Genomic DNA, 16,419 nt, shown 5'->3' with positions numbered 1-16,419 from the left:
CTTCTCCCAGCTTTTAGAGCTTCCGCAATGATGCCATCTTCCCCGGGTGCCTTGCAGTTCTTAAGATGTTTGATGGCATTAGCAACTTGCTGCATTGTTGGTGGGTTAGATGGGAGGTGTATCTCTGGAGGATCTTCAACAGGTAATCTTTTCGTGGGCTCTTCGAAATTGAGCAACTGCTGAAAGTAGTTTGTCAAAAGTTCCACGTTCCAGCAGCTACAGGTGACCAGCTCCCCGTCTTTATTCTTAAAGTAAAGACATTGTGGTTTATAACCTGAGAGTTCCTCTTTGAAGGCCCGATTAAAGTTTCTGGTGTTGTTAACTGCAAGATTGCATTTAGTATTCCACCATCTATGTCGTCTCTTCCTTCGAGGTTGTCCGAGGTTATTGGTCGTTTCACATATGGTGGACTTCAGTTGGTTCCAGTCTTTCATATCTTCTTGCAAGATGTCGGTTGCAAAATATTCTTTATTCTCCAACAGGAATTGGGGATCAATCCTTGGTGAAATTATGGTAGAAGGTATCTTTCGTTTGGGGAAGTAATCTGGTCTTTGTGTGAAGAAATGGTCAGAACTCTGAGATTCACGATATCTTTCCTGCATTTTACACTGATTGCAACATGATCGATTTGAAATGATCCTATAGCTGCATTCGGTGACTGCCAGGTGGTCTGGTATTTTGCCTTTCTGGGGAAAACTTTGGCTATGATCTTCAACTGATATAATCTACACAGTTCAATTAAGCGCTTGCCGTTGGTGTTTGTTTGTCTGTGCGCTGTATAAGGCCCCACTATATCTTGGTACTGTTGTTTTTTTCCCAGTTGAGCGTTGAAGTCACCTACGAGGATTTTGACATGGTGACCGGGGATCTTACCGATCTCATCTTCTAGCATCTGCCAGAAACTTAGGACGTTTTCAGGGTTCTTCTTATTGTCATCACTCATCATTAACTGGAGCGTGGGCATTTACAATAGAGTATACCTTGTTGCCACATCTTAGAGATAACGCAGAGATGCATTCGCTAGCTGATGTAAATCGGATTTAGATGACAGAATCCATTATATCACGTCGTACTACAAAGGCTGTACCAAAAACGCTGGAACCATGTGTGTTCTTAGACGCTGGTTTCCCCTTAATTACTCTATAACCTTCTGACTCAAAAGCCACATCATCAGTAAATTGGGTTCCTCGAACTGCTGTTATTGCAATTTTGCGCTTATGCAGGATGTTGGTCAATTTCTTGAGTTTTCCAGTCTTACAGAGGGTTTGAATATTCATGGTTCCAAAGTGTGGGGCAGTTTTGGATCTCAATAGGTTGGTGATATTTGGGAACCCAGACTTTCCCCGCACAATGAGGTCAGGTTCCCCAGAATCCGAAGGCCTGAATGCGCCACCATTGGTGACGAGAGATTGGATAATTCCTGGGGTAGTGACATCTGCGTCGTTTATCATCGTATGCGAACTAGTAAAGAAATTTACTAGGGGTGAAGACTAAACGCCTTCAGGATTGGCCACTCCGAATCTTATTCAGGAGCATTGATTACAATGGGGTCGCCACTCCCAAAGGCATTTTAGAGCTACTGCCAGCAATTATTTAGGCCATCCCTTATGTGGGGAACAGACGCCCTTGCAGCCGCCCGTGACATGGGAAACAGATGCTGCTGATGCCAAGCGTAATCTTATTATTCCCTGAGGACTGGGCTACCTCTTCCGCAATCTCTGTCATTCAGAAGTATATCTTGTCTGCTGTAGATTCTGTTGAGGGCTTTATTCGTAACCCTGAGCTGGGACCCTTACCAGATGCTACACACCGGGTCAGTGTGCTCTGGGACTCACATAGGCGGGGGCACCAATCCCTGGGCAGGGCTACATCTGAAGAGTGTCCCTACCTGCTACCTGTTCTGCTCGGTGATACTATTACTGAAATATAAAATTGTTGATCCAAGAACTGATATTATCAAAATCATTTACATTTGGGAAAATAATAATTCATCTGAGTAAGGGGTGAAAATTCTGCACGAGATTCATCATTACTACTTTGTCTCGCACTTTCTTGTAGTTCAGTATCTCCACATAGATATTCTCTATCTTCATTATCGAAACATACAAAGGGCACTAGGAAAGTTTTGCAATCCGCAAAAACGGTTGGCTGATACCCCGGTTATGGTGAGGGATGAAAAGAGGGGTGAAAACCGGTCTAGGAGACAGCAAGGCGCGACCTTCACATCAGTTGTTACAAAGCAGTGGGACTGAAAACAAGTGAAGATGTCATAGTCTAAAGGTGAATATCGCGCAATTATCCGCTACAATTTTGCTCACGGATTAACTGTTGACCAGTGCCTGGAGGAAATGACTCCTGTGATTGGGAAAGACTGTCCATATTGGACAACAATTTTCCGCTGGTACAAAGAGTTCCAGAGGGGAAATTTTGGGGTTGAAGACGATCCTCGTTCTGGGCGACCGTCTGAATCGGTGACTGGGGAAAACATTAAAGCTGTGAGGAAAATGTTGCAGCAAGAGAGGCGGTTGACATATCGGCAGGTAGAAGAGACCCTTCACATCCCTGCACCAGGTATTCATTCAGTTCTACACGACCATCTCCATGTTAGAAAGGTTTTTTCCCTTTGGGTGCCCCATTCACTTTCAGAGGACCAAAGGGCACATCGAGTGAAATGGTGCCGAAAATTGCTAAAACAGTTTGAAAATGGGACTTCGCGTAATGTCAATAGCATCATTACAGGTGACAAAACTTGGCTTTATTATTACGATGTCCCAGCAAAATCCCAGAACAAGGTGTGGCTGTTTGAAGATGAGGGTACTCCTGTGACGGTGCGAAAGTCACGGTTAGACGAAGAAAAGGATGATTGCAGTATTCTTCACTAAATGGGGCATCCTGACTCGGGTTGTGCTAGAAACAAAAAAGGACAGTTACTGCGATGTGGTACAGTGAGACTAGTCTGCCTCAGGTCATCCAGGCTCTCAAGCAGCTCCGTCCAAAGTCACGCTTCAACACTTGGCGCTTGCATCACGACAATGCTCCAGTACATCGTGCTAATCTAACAATGGATTTTCTTGCCAGATCAGGGTTGACTGTGCTTGATCACCCTTCATAGAGTCCTCATCTTTCCCCATGTGACTTCACACTCTTCCCAGAAGTGAAGATGAAGCTGAAAGGGCGGAGTTTTGCATCCGACGAGGAGCTTCTGGCAGCCTGGGATCAAGTGTGTGAAAATATAACCGAAGAAAAGTGGCAGAGTTGGTTCAGTGACTGGTTTCGACATATGGAGAAGTAAATTGAGTGTGGTGGAAATTATTTTGAAAAAGTCTAAAACGTTTGCTCACATTGCAAAACTTTCCTAGTGCCCTTTGTAGATCTGCAGAATCGCTATTTATGAGGAAAAATTCAATTTCTTCGTCAACAAGAGATGAATGTATGCTTCAAGACGCCATGGTGGCTACACGTTAGCGGGAAAGGTGTTCCACTCCAACAAAGCTGAAATAACACCAGATTGCTTTCAAAACACACGAAATGGAGTAGTATATCTGCCGTACAGAACTTCTTTGAGCATTTCCACGGAATCTCAAAGCATGACACTATATTCTGTTCATTTGTGAGATCGGTGAAGTACACACTGCACCAAAACGTATATATACGGGTTTGGCAAATGAGGCATGGCATTCGATAACGTATATATACAGGTTTGGCAGTGGATGGGTTAAAAGCAGAAAAATGAATGTCTTTAAATCAGCAGAAAAATTTATTTAAATCTGTACTTTATTTATGCAAAAGGTGATATCAGTACATTTAAATAGTTTTGTATCACCTATTTCCTGCAGTACCACAGCTGACTGGTCACATGACTAAGCGCCACTTGGAGTTTAAGGCTGCGTAACGTTGGAGGTCATCATGCTGCATGTACCTGAAATACAAAATATTTGGTTCTAATACAGACTTTTACATCCACATTTCTGTATATTCCTTTCTTCACAGTGCAAAAGGAAATAGATGCTACTGAGCTCGATAGCTGTAGTCGCTCAATTGCGGCCAGTATCCAGTATTCAGGGGATAGTGTGTTCAAACCCCACTGTCGGCAGCACTGAAGATGATTTTCCGTGGTTTCCCATTTTCACACCAGGCAAATGCTGGTGCTATACCTCAATTAATATTTATTGGTGACAAAAGATCCTATGAGCCTCTGGCTCGTTATAGGGACAGTACAGTATACACTTTTCGTAAGGCGACAATGATTACATTTCATATACAATAGCTTACCGAGCTCGATAGCTGCAGTTGCTTAAATGCGGCCAGTATTCGGGAGATAGTAGGTTCGAACCTCACTGTCGGCAGCCCTGAAAATGGTTTTCTGTGGTTTCCCATTTTCACACCAGGCAAATGCTGAGGCTGTACCTTAATTAAGGCCACGGCCGCTTCCTTCCCACTCCTAGCCCTTTCCTGTCCCATCGTCGCCATAAGACCTATCTGTGTCGGTGCGATGTAAAACAACTAGCAGAAAAGAAAAAAAATTCACTTTTTCTGTAAAGTGACAAGTACATTTTTGGATAACTAAAACATAGCTTTTTTTTTTTTACATGTTAGGATCATAGTTTTTCAGAAGTATATTCAGATATTGCACGGCTTTAATATATAAAATATGGGCAATATATATATTATTGTATTAATTAAAGCAAGTTATATAGAGATTATAATTATTAAGATATCTGTAAAAGAGTAATATTTCTTCAGTTTTTTCTTAAAACATATAACCGATTTAGAGATCTTTATAACAGGACGCAACACATTATATTCCCTAAACATTGATGATTCTATGCCTTTCACTCCATACTTTACTGAATTAGAGTGAGAGGGATATATCCTTAATGATCCTGTAGTTTCATATCCATGAATTTCACTAAAATGGGAGAAGTTAACAGAATGGGTTAATTTCCTGTCTAGCTTATACCTAAAAACTGCTGATGAAAATGCAGTTTGTTTATGGAATGGCAGAATATTTTCACTTTACAATGGCGAAAAATGAGGGTATCCTCCTATTCAATACATCATATATTCCGTCATTAGACGGAGCAAACAAATTCAGACATGTTTCGGCTCGCTTGAGCCATCTTCAGTGAAAAAAATTAGGGGGTTGGAATAATTTACATAATATAAGTTGAAAAAATGCTAAAAAACATAATGAAAGAGTAAACAAAAAAACAAAAGAGAGCTTAGACGGAAAACAAAATTAGCACAAATATACACTATTTACATCAATATGCAGAGCAAAAAACTTACTGCGACAAAATTCAGTGAAGCAGGTGGTAATTTGAAATAATAATTGATACTAAAAACTGCGTTAACCTAAGAAACAAGGGAATGAGAAAACAAATGATGCAGATGGAAACAAATGATAGTAGCGCATGGTGAGGTTGTGGACCTCATAGTTTACAAATTATTGGTTTAAAAATGACAAAACAGTTTGAATTTGCTGTCAAAATCATCCTAGTGGAAACCCATCACATCAAATTGGTCAGGAGGAGAGCGGGAGCAAACATTTTTGAGAGAAACCAACCCCCTAATTTTTTTCACTGAAGATGGCTCAAGCGAGCCGAAACATGTCTGAATTTGTTTGCTCCGTCTAATGATGGAATATATGATGTATTGAATAGGAGGATACCCTCATTTTTCGCCATTGTAAAGTGAAAACCGTCAATACGGAATGATTCTAATATCTTGTAATGGCAGAATATGTGACTGAAAAAACTTCATGTGACGGTTTGAGGAAGGGGAATCCATGTATGATTTTGATGGCTCGTTTTTTTGTAGGATTTCCAAATTATTAATGTAATCTTTCCTACATCTTCCCCAAATAAAGCTTGTGTATGTTAGATGTGGGTGGATCATTGCATATATACACTTCAATTGTTGATGAGAAAAATTACTGTATCTTAATCTATGCATTATTCCTATCAAAGGGGTAATTTTGCTGATTACATAATCAATATGGCTTTTCCATTTAAGTGTTGAGTCTAATATTATACCAAGATATTTAGCTGAGTTGACTCGCTCTATTACTTGGTCCTTTAGGGTAACAGTGTTAGCCGCTGTGATCTTATGGGCTGTTTTATGAAAGATAAAGTATTTTGTTTTAGTCACATTTGTGATCATTTTTTGAGATAAAGCCCTGTCCAATAACTTGCAATTTATACCTTGCATAATTTGTGTTTCACATAGTCCTTTGTATGTTATTAAGATAACATAGGCAAATACTTTACATTTTCCCTTTAGTGTTAATGATTGTATGTCATTAATATAAATCAAAAATATGGTAGAATAGGACCTAGTACTGACCACTGCAGTACTCCAGTTTTTGTTTGCTGCTTAGAACTATTAGTATCATTAATCATCACATATTGTGTTCAGTTTGACAAAATAATTTTGGAACCATTTGTGTGCTAAACCCCTAATTCCTGCTGTTCAGAAGTTGTTTGTGGTCAACCAGGTCAAATGCTTTTTTTAAGATCTATGAGTAGCCCTGCTGCTAATTTATTTTCATCTAAGGTCTTTTGAATATCTGTTACTGTATCAAGTACAGCATTATCAGTTCCTCTATTTGGGAGAAACCCATATTGATTATTGGAAAAGTAATTAGTTTTACACAGAAAATTTACCAATCTAATTTTTACTACCATTTCTATGAGTTTTCCAATTGCAGATAATACAGTAATTGGCCTGTAATTGGATGGATCTGTGTTATCTCCTGATTTAAAGATAGGTACAATTCTGGCGCATTTGAGTAATTGGGGTATTTCTCCACTGAGAATTGAACGGTAATTTCCACAATATATGGCACTAAACTTTCAACACAGGTTTTTAACATGACATTGGTTATTTTATCTTCTGTTAAATTATTTTTATTTTTCAGAGAAGTGATAATTTTGAGCACTTCACATTCATCAGTTGGAGCCATGAAAATACTATTTAGTTTGACTTTCAGCTGTTGTGCTGTCATGAACTTGCTCATCTTCAGGAAGACCTTTCCTTAAATTTTCATCTATGTTAACGTATAGTTTATTTAGATTATTGCATATGTCCTCTGTTTGTAATGCTAACATCATTTACCAGCAGATGGCTGATTTCATGTTTATGTCCAAGCTTTCTATTTTAACACTTCATTGACTACATACCATGTTTCTTTTTGGTTTTTGCAATTCTGCAATCTGTGTTCATAATACCTTTTTTGTAACTCTCATTTCATTTTGGTTATTTTATTACTGATTCTTTTGTATTCTTCAATTACCTCTGCAGGGGGGTTTTTTACTTTAGTTTTTGAAAACAGTGAGTCTTTGATGTGAATCAGTGTTAGTAATTCTTGGGTAACCCAAGGTTTTAGGGGAATATCTTCTGGGTTCTTTCTTTTTATTGAAATTGAGTTGGTTTCAATTCCTGTGCTAATATACTCAATAAATTTATTATAATAAGTGTTTACATCCATTTTCTCATGGTTAAATTTATTTTGTAGGATATACTGATTTAATTTGTTGTAATTTACAAATTGCTTACCACTATCTTTGATTATTGGTACTACTGGAACTGATTTTTCACATGTTATAATGAATACATGACATTTTTTACTACTATTTGTGACAAGTATCTGATCAATTAATGTGGAGGTTGTTTTCGTTACTCTAGTTGGGTATTTGTTATTACATGTTATATAGCCGTAAGTTGTTATTAAATTGTCATACAAAGTTCTGTTTCTGGAGGTTGAAAGCAAGTCTATATTTGTATCTCCAAGTATTATTGAAGTATACCCTGGACTACTATTGAGGATATTTTCTAGATCAAACATAAAACTTGGCGAGTTTCCTGTGGGTTATAGATGGTAATGATTTCATATCTTTGATTTCCTTTTGTAATCATGACTTGCAGTATGCTATGAGATTTATTTATTTCACTTATGACATTGCTTTTCCATTTGTTTGAAACATAAAGTGAAACACCCCCACCTATCTGCTCTCTTACCACATGATGAGAAGTGTAGTTTTTTATTTCAAAAGCGTGGGTTAGTTTGTTGGTTAACCAATTTTCGGAGATTGCAAGAATATCTACTTTAAACTGATCTAAGATAATTTGGATAACATCAAATTTATTTTTTATGCTTTGTGCATTTATCTGTAGGCCTTTCAGTTCACATGACCTACTTTCTAAAACTCTTATCTTTAATATAATCTTTTAGAGTTTCACATTTAAATTCGTCTATTTTAAGAAATTTGTTTTCAGGATCCAGGTTTGGTTATGTAAGGACAAAACTTTGAAATTAAGAGAAGAAAGCTTGGAATTGAAGCGGGTACAACATAAGGAAAGGTTACCTCATTGTTTCCAGATCAGCTGAAGTGAGCAAGTTCATGCAGAACTTCAGGGTTTGCCACTAAACTCGAAGGACCGTCGTGGAACTTACGGGTATACACTTTGCAGTCCCTGACCCATGTGCTAAATATTTTCCCCTGTTGCCGTAGCTCGCGGCATTTTTTGGCCAGGGTCTCATTCCTAGGCGTTAAGTGCTCGTTGATATAGATGTTATTTACCAAACTGTATCCGATTTCGTACGTTTTTAGTGTCTTTTTTGTCGTCTGCTACTGAGGATTTCTTCTTTCTTCCATCGATGAACAAACTTCACGATGATAGGTTGTGGTCCAGGTTTAGTGGATGGAAGTCTGTGTGCAGCATCAATATCTTCGGGCTTTATATCTACTTCCAGCGCCTTGCCAGCTTCGGTTACTTTCTGGAACACTTTTTCATCCTTTTCAACAGGAACTCCATACACTAGTAAATTGTTTTTGCGTTGATACTGCTTCAAGTCTTCTAGCTCGTTCACAGCTGCCGTTGTCGCAATTTCCGCATTTTTCTTATCTTTCTTCAAAGTGTCTAGTTCGTTCTCGAGGTCATCATATTTTTCGGAAAGAAAGGTTGCTGATTTCCGTAATTCTTTGTTTTCTTCCGTTAGCACTTTGAGGGACTCTTCAAGTTGTTTGGAAAAGTTTGCCATAACCTCATTTATGTTAGGTTGTGCAATGCAGTCTTCACGTTTACACAACCATTGGAATTGTTCTTCCTTACGGAAATTTTGGAGAGTTTCTTTGTTCATTTTTACACATGTTACGTGGAACCAGCGTTCGCATTTACCATCACAGCCTACAGCCTGTTGATTGTTTTTTTTATTTTCTTGCCACACGGGGAGCACACGAACACCATGATGTTGTTTATCTTATTTATTTAGTTGTAGCTGTTTGAGTGCTAATTAGCTTCTGTTTTAATGGTTTCCTGAGTTATTAGCCCCTCAGCGTCGCAGCCATTTAAATAGCTTCCTACCCTGCGGCCGGATGAGATTTCAACTACGCGCGACTGAAATACATCGATTCACTTAAAGCGTTACTACAAGTATAAGAGTAGCCCAATTTTCACGAAATTTGGAAATCCTTATGACAGAACTATGTACATGCAGATAATTACATAATAGTTTCACATTTTCTTAGTAATTTAGTTCCGTGTGATAGAGTTCGAAGCACTCTTTGAGACAGGGACTCAAGTCACACTCCTGGCAGCAGTACACTGACGTCTTCTTTTTGCCGTGTTTTGAACACAGGATACAATGTCTCTGAGGTTTGGATTTCCAACTCTTGGGTGCTAATTTCCTGATAAAATGTCTTTCCTGCAACCTTGGAACTGTATTATCTGATGCGCCGGCCTTGAATATTTCGTTCCCCTCCCTCCCGAGCGCATTTTGTAAACAAACCTTTCACCAACTGAACCCGATAAGGTAATTTCTCAATATTTGTCTCTGTGACCTGTGTGAGTATTATTAGAGAATTTAGCAATCAGAATTCACTGTTGAAAACTTCTCTTTGACCTGTATAATTATCTATAGTCTCTTACACGAAATTTCCAAGTACTGTTTCCTCCTCGTCATCACTCTCATCATTTACCACTGCTACATCATCTATTTCATTATCACTGCTGCTTATACTGTCACTACTACTTCCGACTAAACTTTCATCTGAATTATACAATATTTCAAGCACGTTACTGTCAGTCATACCACGGCTGAGCGCCGTGCGTCATACGGACTGATGAAGCTGCAGCGAGACCGAAAGCAGCAGGACGAAACTGAATGAGGGGAATAATATTTATGACGAAACAAACCAAGTTGATACATATTTCAGATGAAAGGTCGAGACATTGTCTTTCAAACGAGATATATACCATGAACAACTGGTTCTTGTATCGTATGACAGAAAGCAGCACTAACTGATGCCTATACAGAGCGCTCGTGGAGAGTTACGAAAATATTACAAGCTGAGAAATAAAGACAAATATAATAAATAAACCGCACTCCTAATGTAGAAATAGAGCAAAGAACATCACACGAAAAGACAAACTTCTCAGATCATTATTTCCTTATTTTATTCTGTGCGAAAAAATGAAGCAAACAGACTTTTAAAAAAGCAAGAGAGTAGTGCTCAGACTTATTTGACAAATAATTATCCTTGCAAAAACAACTACATTATAACAATTTTTCAATTCTTATTTACAACACTGATAAACCCGAAAATGTCTTCTTGGAAACAAAACAATTTGCATATCAGTGACTCCAAAACTCTTCCCGCTATAGCCGTAAATGTGAAACCATGTATGGGTCTATACCACGTATAGAGGTCGGCGGCTACGGAAGAAAAGAGGGGTCTATACCACGTATAGAGGTCGGCGCTGAGGGGTTAATGTTACTGATCTGCAGTATATTCCTGAAGAATTGTGGATATTACTCACATAAATTTGTTGGGTTTTTTTTCGTCACTTCACTTAATATATCACACACTCACTGCCGCCACGAATGCTTCCTTCCCTCTCCTGGGCCTTTCCTGTCCCATTGTCGCCATAAGACCTATCTGTGTTGGTGCGACGTAAAGGAACTTGTTAAAAAAAAATTCTTTTGCTCCCAAAATTTTGTTGCTCTGGTTACGCTAGTAACGAATCCTACATAGCTGCACTTCATATTTATGACTCTTCCTTCTCACCCCAGTTTCTGTGACATATTCCAACATATTGAATTGAAAGGTGCCGTAAAACTTGTCCTCTTGCTCATTTTTACTCCTACTTTGGTACTGGGTGCTTTCTTATTACACATTCTCGCGCAGGACACGGAGTTTATTAACCTTAACCATTGTGGTTTGATTTTATAATGGTCTGTACGACAATCTCCATTCCAATAAATACACATTTGATATTTAAAATCAACCTACCGGGAGAGTTGGCCGTGCAGTTAGGGGCGCACAGCTGTGAGCTTGCATCCGGGAGATAGTGGGTTCGAAACCCACTGTCGGGAGCCCTGAAGATGGTTTTCCATGATTTCCCATTTTCACACCAGGCAGCTTAAGGCCACAGCCACTTCCTTCCCACTCCTAGCCCTTTCCTGTCCCATCGTCTGCATAAGACCTATCTGTGTCGGTGCGACGTAAAAAAAATCAGCCTTGTAAAGTTTGGTGCATTTACTTTGCCCTTGACTTCCGTTGTTTATCCTCTAAATCAAAACAAACAAGGCCAATTATGTTTATGTACTGTATGGACAACAGCATATTCATTTAGGTTGGAGTGAAAAGCTACCACTAGGTAGTGTTCAAGGACAGATGGAAATACCAGCAACATTTAACTGACATAACCTCTGAATTGGAAGATTTTACTAAAATGTTAAGAAATGCTAATTTTAATAAATTGATTACATTTTTAGGTAATAGGCAAGGATGACATTTTAAGAAGATTGTAATAGAATAGTGTAGTTTTAGTGTTCTTTTATGACATTTATGATGTATTTTATTTATTACACATTTAAGATATCAAGTAAGACATGTTTAGAACTTTGGTGTCCAAAAGATATTTGGTAGTGTGAAGAAACCGCTGAGGAGAGGACAATAAGGTTCTCGAAACATGCACTGTGTGTTAGGTGATAATAAATACTTTAATCCATTAAATAACTAAGTATTGACAAGGCTGATTTTGAATATCAAACCTGTATTTATTGGAGTTCACGACATGGAGCTCAGAAAGGAGAAAGGCATTGAAAAATCTGTGATAGGAGAGTAGCCAAGACCAATGCCCAGTTCATTTGCTCCCCGAATCACTGTTGTAACAACAGTTCAGCCCTCTGTTGAAAACAAAAACTGAGCAATACTTTCTATTTCAAAACAAAATTGTACAAATGTAGGATCCACACGATATATCAGCAGGATGCAGGGCAGAGATCTTAAAATTGCATGTGTTTTACCATTAACTCAAATGTTGCACTTGCTGCCTGTTCACTAGAAATACCTTTTGTGTTTCTCCCCAATTCTTTTTTTCCAAATATTTTTTTCAAATTTTTTGTCACTGACAATAGAAAAACTAATTTCCATGGGGAGGGGGGATCTTAGGGGAGTATATATAGTATAACTCAGAATTTTTAAAAGGAATGCACCTTAATTAATTGTTGCCCTAAGTATTATAATACCCTGTCATACTCAACTGGCAATCAAATAGTTATCAAAGTAAAATATTAGCTGAAGTATCCAATTATGTTCAAATTGAAGGGAGGAAAATGTGTTGTATTTCTTAAAATCATATTAATAGTGGCTAAAAGAAAACTCTCTCATAATTTTGTTGTATGAAATATCCAGTAGTTGTGAAATAGAAAGTTGTGCTTCTTTGAGGTTTTAGGGGTGATTTAAATTAAAGTGACACTCTCTATTAATAAAGGTATGGTTGAATCTTACAGAAAGAAACAAGAAGAAGCTGAAAAGAAGCAGAAAGAACTTGAGGAAGAGAAACGAAAACAAGAAGCAGAAAAGAAACGGCTAGAAGAACATATTAAGCGACTTGAAGAGGAACGGAAAAGGCAAGAAGAAGAATTAAAACGCCGTAAGGCTGAAGAGGAACGTCAGAAGAAGGCTGCTGAGGAAGAAAGAAAACGACAAGAGGCAAGTTTTATTTTGTACCTGGTAACAAAATGCGATTCTCATTTTCCTAACTTACCATAATAGTTCGATTGTAAGCTGACCATTGTTTAACTGTTTTCTTGGTTCAAAAAATGCCCCTCAGCTTAGAATCGGTAGCATTAATCCAGCTGGTGAAGTAAACAACACCCTTTATCAACACAGTAGGAAAGAGTTCCGAAAAATATCTCCAGAAGCTGCCACAAGTAAGTGCTGCCATTATGTAGACTGAGTGTTGCCAAGTCATGGATTTTCTGCCAGTTATAGTGGATTTTAATTAGTTTTTATCAATAAACAGATGTAAATATTATATCATTTAGGTTTTAATTTAGCAGATACAGTAAAATAACAGTATAACAAAATTTTGGGGACCTCCAAAATTACAGTAAAAGTCTGTTATAGCAATGATTCATATCATCAAAAAATTTACTTGCTACAACGGATTGTTGTTATATCTGATTTTGTAAAAGTCGGCAAACCTCTCATACACATTAAAATCAGTATGAAACGCAATCAGTTTGTTCAAAACTTGCATTTTTGCGGATAATATCCACACTACGGCCTACTTGTTTGTTATTTTTTGAAATAAGATACTACATGAAAGCGTATGTTTAATTTCATTCTGAAAAAATTATAGTACCCTATTTCTCCGAATCCAACACAACCCCTTAAAATTTTTTAAATCAGTCTTAAAAAGTGCTTTGTGCACGTAAGGAGTGCCTTTCTTATACAGTACGCATGTTAGACTATTTTTAGACGCCAAATATTGGCTTTAATTATGGCGTATTATTTTGTGGCTGCATAATTATTCTTTATTTCATCAGGTTTAATAACCATTAACTTAAAATTTGCATCATAATGTTGAAGAGAACCCATTGAAAATATGCCGGCAATACCTATTCCACGCGTCTCTACAATACGACGATCCATCAAGAAAATATTCTTGCTTACTATAAAACTGTTACTTTCACTCAGCGTCAGATATATCTGGCTACCGCTACGCACACATCTCACTTGCCGGCTTCGCCCAATTTCAGTGACTAGCGATGTATAGGCCTAACCGCGGACGTTGAAGGTCAACGAACGAGTTCATTGCACCGAGGTATGGCAATTCCACTCTTGTGTTTTTTATGCACGTACCTCACAATTTCATCCAAGACTTATTTAAAGCGTCCATGTTACGGACCACTGAATGCATTTGTTGTGCAGTGCACATTTTTAAGCTAACTGTCTTCACACTAATGTCAAATATTGGCTTTAGTTAAGCCTTTGCCGTATTTTCTTGCGGCTACACGATTATTCTACATTTCCGAGTGTTTAATAACTATTAAGTTAAATTTGGCATCATAATATCGACAAGAACCTGTTGAAAATTGGCCAGCAATACCTGTTCCACATATCTTTACAGTATGACGATCCATCACGAAAATATTCCGGCTATCTATAAAACTTTATTGTACTAAGCGTCAGGTACAGTAGAATTGAAATAAACACATAATGTAGTTCAACCTATTCAGTACAAGTAATTAAGAAATGTGGTGTTACGTTCCTATTTAATTATAAGCGGGAGCGGTACCGGTTTCGACCTCAATCTGGGTCATCAGCCGAATAAAATGCAAAAAGCAATGCATAGGTAAATAAGAAATTAAAGAATGAGTCTTTAAAAAAAACAGTTGAAGAAGCAATATAAGATAATGGGGATAGGCACTGCGCGATTTTAAATTGTAAAATCTAGGAGAAGTAGGTCAGTCACTTAAGGCGCAATCTTCTGAATAGTAGCACAACACACGCAAAGTTCGGCACTGTCTCAAAATGTTTACGAGAAGCGGAGAACAGTTAAGTGAGCCAGCCTGCAAATACTATCAGGCGCGAAGTCACAATACAATTTAGTTAATATAAAGTCCCAGAATTGTGTAGAAGTCGAAGACGAGTCGCTTGATTGAAGTAAATTGCTAGCAACATATTGAATGTCCGGTGCTGCGCTTTCAAATGCCGACGGAACTCGGTGAATAGCTTTGTGATCCAGCCTGTAATTGTTTCAGTTGCGAAAATATATATATCTATATATATAAAATACAATTTAATATAATTAAAGTATGTAACTAGGATCTTTTAGATTCTTTAGAACAGTTGACGTAAAAAATAATGTGAAGAAAAAATGGTAAAAAGTGCATTACTGGAAACAAATGAAAAACGTATATGCACAGTGCGCTACTTCTTGAAGATAAGAATTCAGGTTGTAATTGAGGTAGTCCAAGGCAGCGCAAGGCATGAGTTTAAATTTGAATGTAAAGACCCAAAATGCAGGTGGCACTATAATATACTAGTATACAGTTCAATTCGGAATGTAGGTTTGTTTTTTTTTCCCCTAGAGGAGAGGTGAAAAGAAAAGATAGGATAAGTTAATAAAGAAGAGGATTAGTAGATAAGAGAACATTAAAAGGATTGGAAGTCAAAAGAGGATGGGAAAGGATAAGATAGGATGGGTTAGGAGGGTGGGTTATTGGAGGTATAAAACGTGGGTAGGAACTGTGTAAGGCATGGAAAATTGAATTCAGGTTTAGAAATTTAGAATTTTTGAGAAGAATTAGGAAGTCAAATAGGATATTGGGTTTTTCAGAAACGTCGTTTAAATTGAAATTAGGGTTGAAGTATTGGTCAAGGTGAATAAAATAATTTTCAGTAGTGTTTAGAAGGGGGCTTTTGTTAATGATTTTGAGTATTTTTATGTCTTTTTCAATATTGGTGAAATTATGCTTGTTGTTACATCTGTATACAGATGTAACAACTGCAGCTCCTCGTACATCGGACAAACTGGCTACAACTTCAACATCAGATACTCCGAACATATCAACTTCATTAAGTACAACAGATTCTCTGCTATAGGACAACACATACAAGACTCCCTATTGAGGTCCATGGGAAGGTATGACGTTATGGGGGAGAAAAGGTATACGATAACTCACCCTTGACTAAGTATATTGAAAATAACGGATGTAAAATTACAATAAACAAGTTAAATGACATCGCAACTGATACCTAACTCACAAACCAATGATGTTTAAAGACTTTAACAAAATTCAGTTCCACAAAACCGAATCAAGACATACTTAAGGAACTTGGTGAAAACCTCGGTTTAACATAGAAAGGTGATGCTGCATTACAATGTATAGTTTGAAACAAATGTAGGTTTAAGAATAGATATTAGACACAACAGGAATCTAGGGCAAACTCAGACACGTTGAATTTAAAACTTAGAAAATTACATTAAGCAAGAAACTACCGAAACACAAAAGGAATTAAATTAAATCAAACAAAATCAGAAAACATTAAAAATAATACAGAAGTAGCACTTACCCAACAGGGTAGGAGTTTCCGTTCTTAAGGACAGTCAGACCCCAAT

The 16,419-nt window shown here is 37.7% G+C and overlaps 1 protein-coding gene across 3 annotated transcripts in view; it reads left to right on the top strand.

Moving 5' to 3' along the window:
* Window positions 1-16,419, top strand: part of Gyf (GIGYF family protein Gyf) — a 485,965-nt gene that overhangs the window by 326,999 nt on the left and 142,547 nt on the right. For 2 of the 3 annotated variants that reach the window (XM_067150101.2, XM_067150102.2), the window contains exon 16: window positions 12,800-13,001. In XM_067150101.2, the coding sequence (XP_067006202.2) occupies window positions 12,800-13,001 (202 nt within the window). Of the gene's footprint in view, window positions 1-12,799; window positions 13,006-16,419 lie in introns of all 3 variants that reach the window. The other variant, XM_067150103.2, reaches the window with a different exon arrangement.

The sequence above is a fragment of the Anabrus simplex genome, chromosome 6 (assembly GCF_040414725.1).
Source record: "Anabrus simplex isolate iqAnaSimp1 chromosome 6, ASM4041472v1, whole genome shotgun sequence".
Lineage (NCBI taxonomy): Eukaryota > Metazoa > Arthropoda > Insecta > Orthoptera > Tettigoniidae > Anabrus > Anabrus simplex.
Note: the sequence above shows the minus strand (reverse complement) of the source record. Positions and strands in the feature narration are given on the sequence as shown.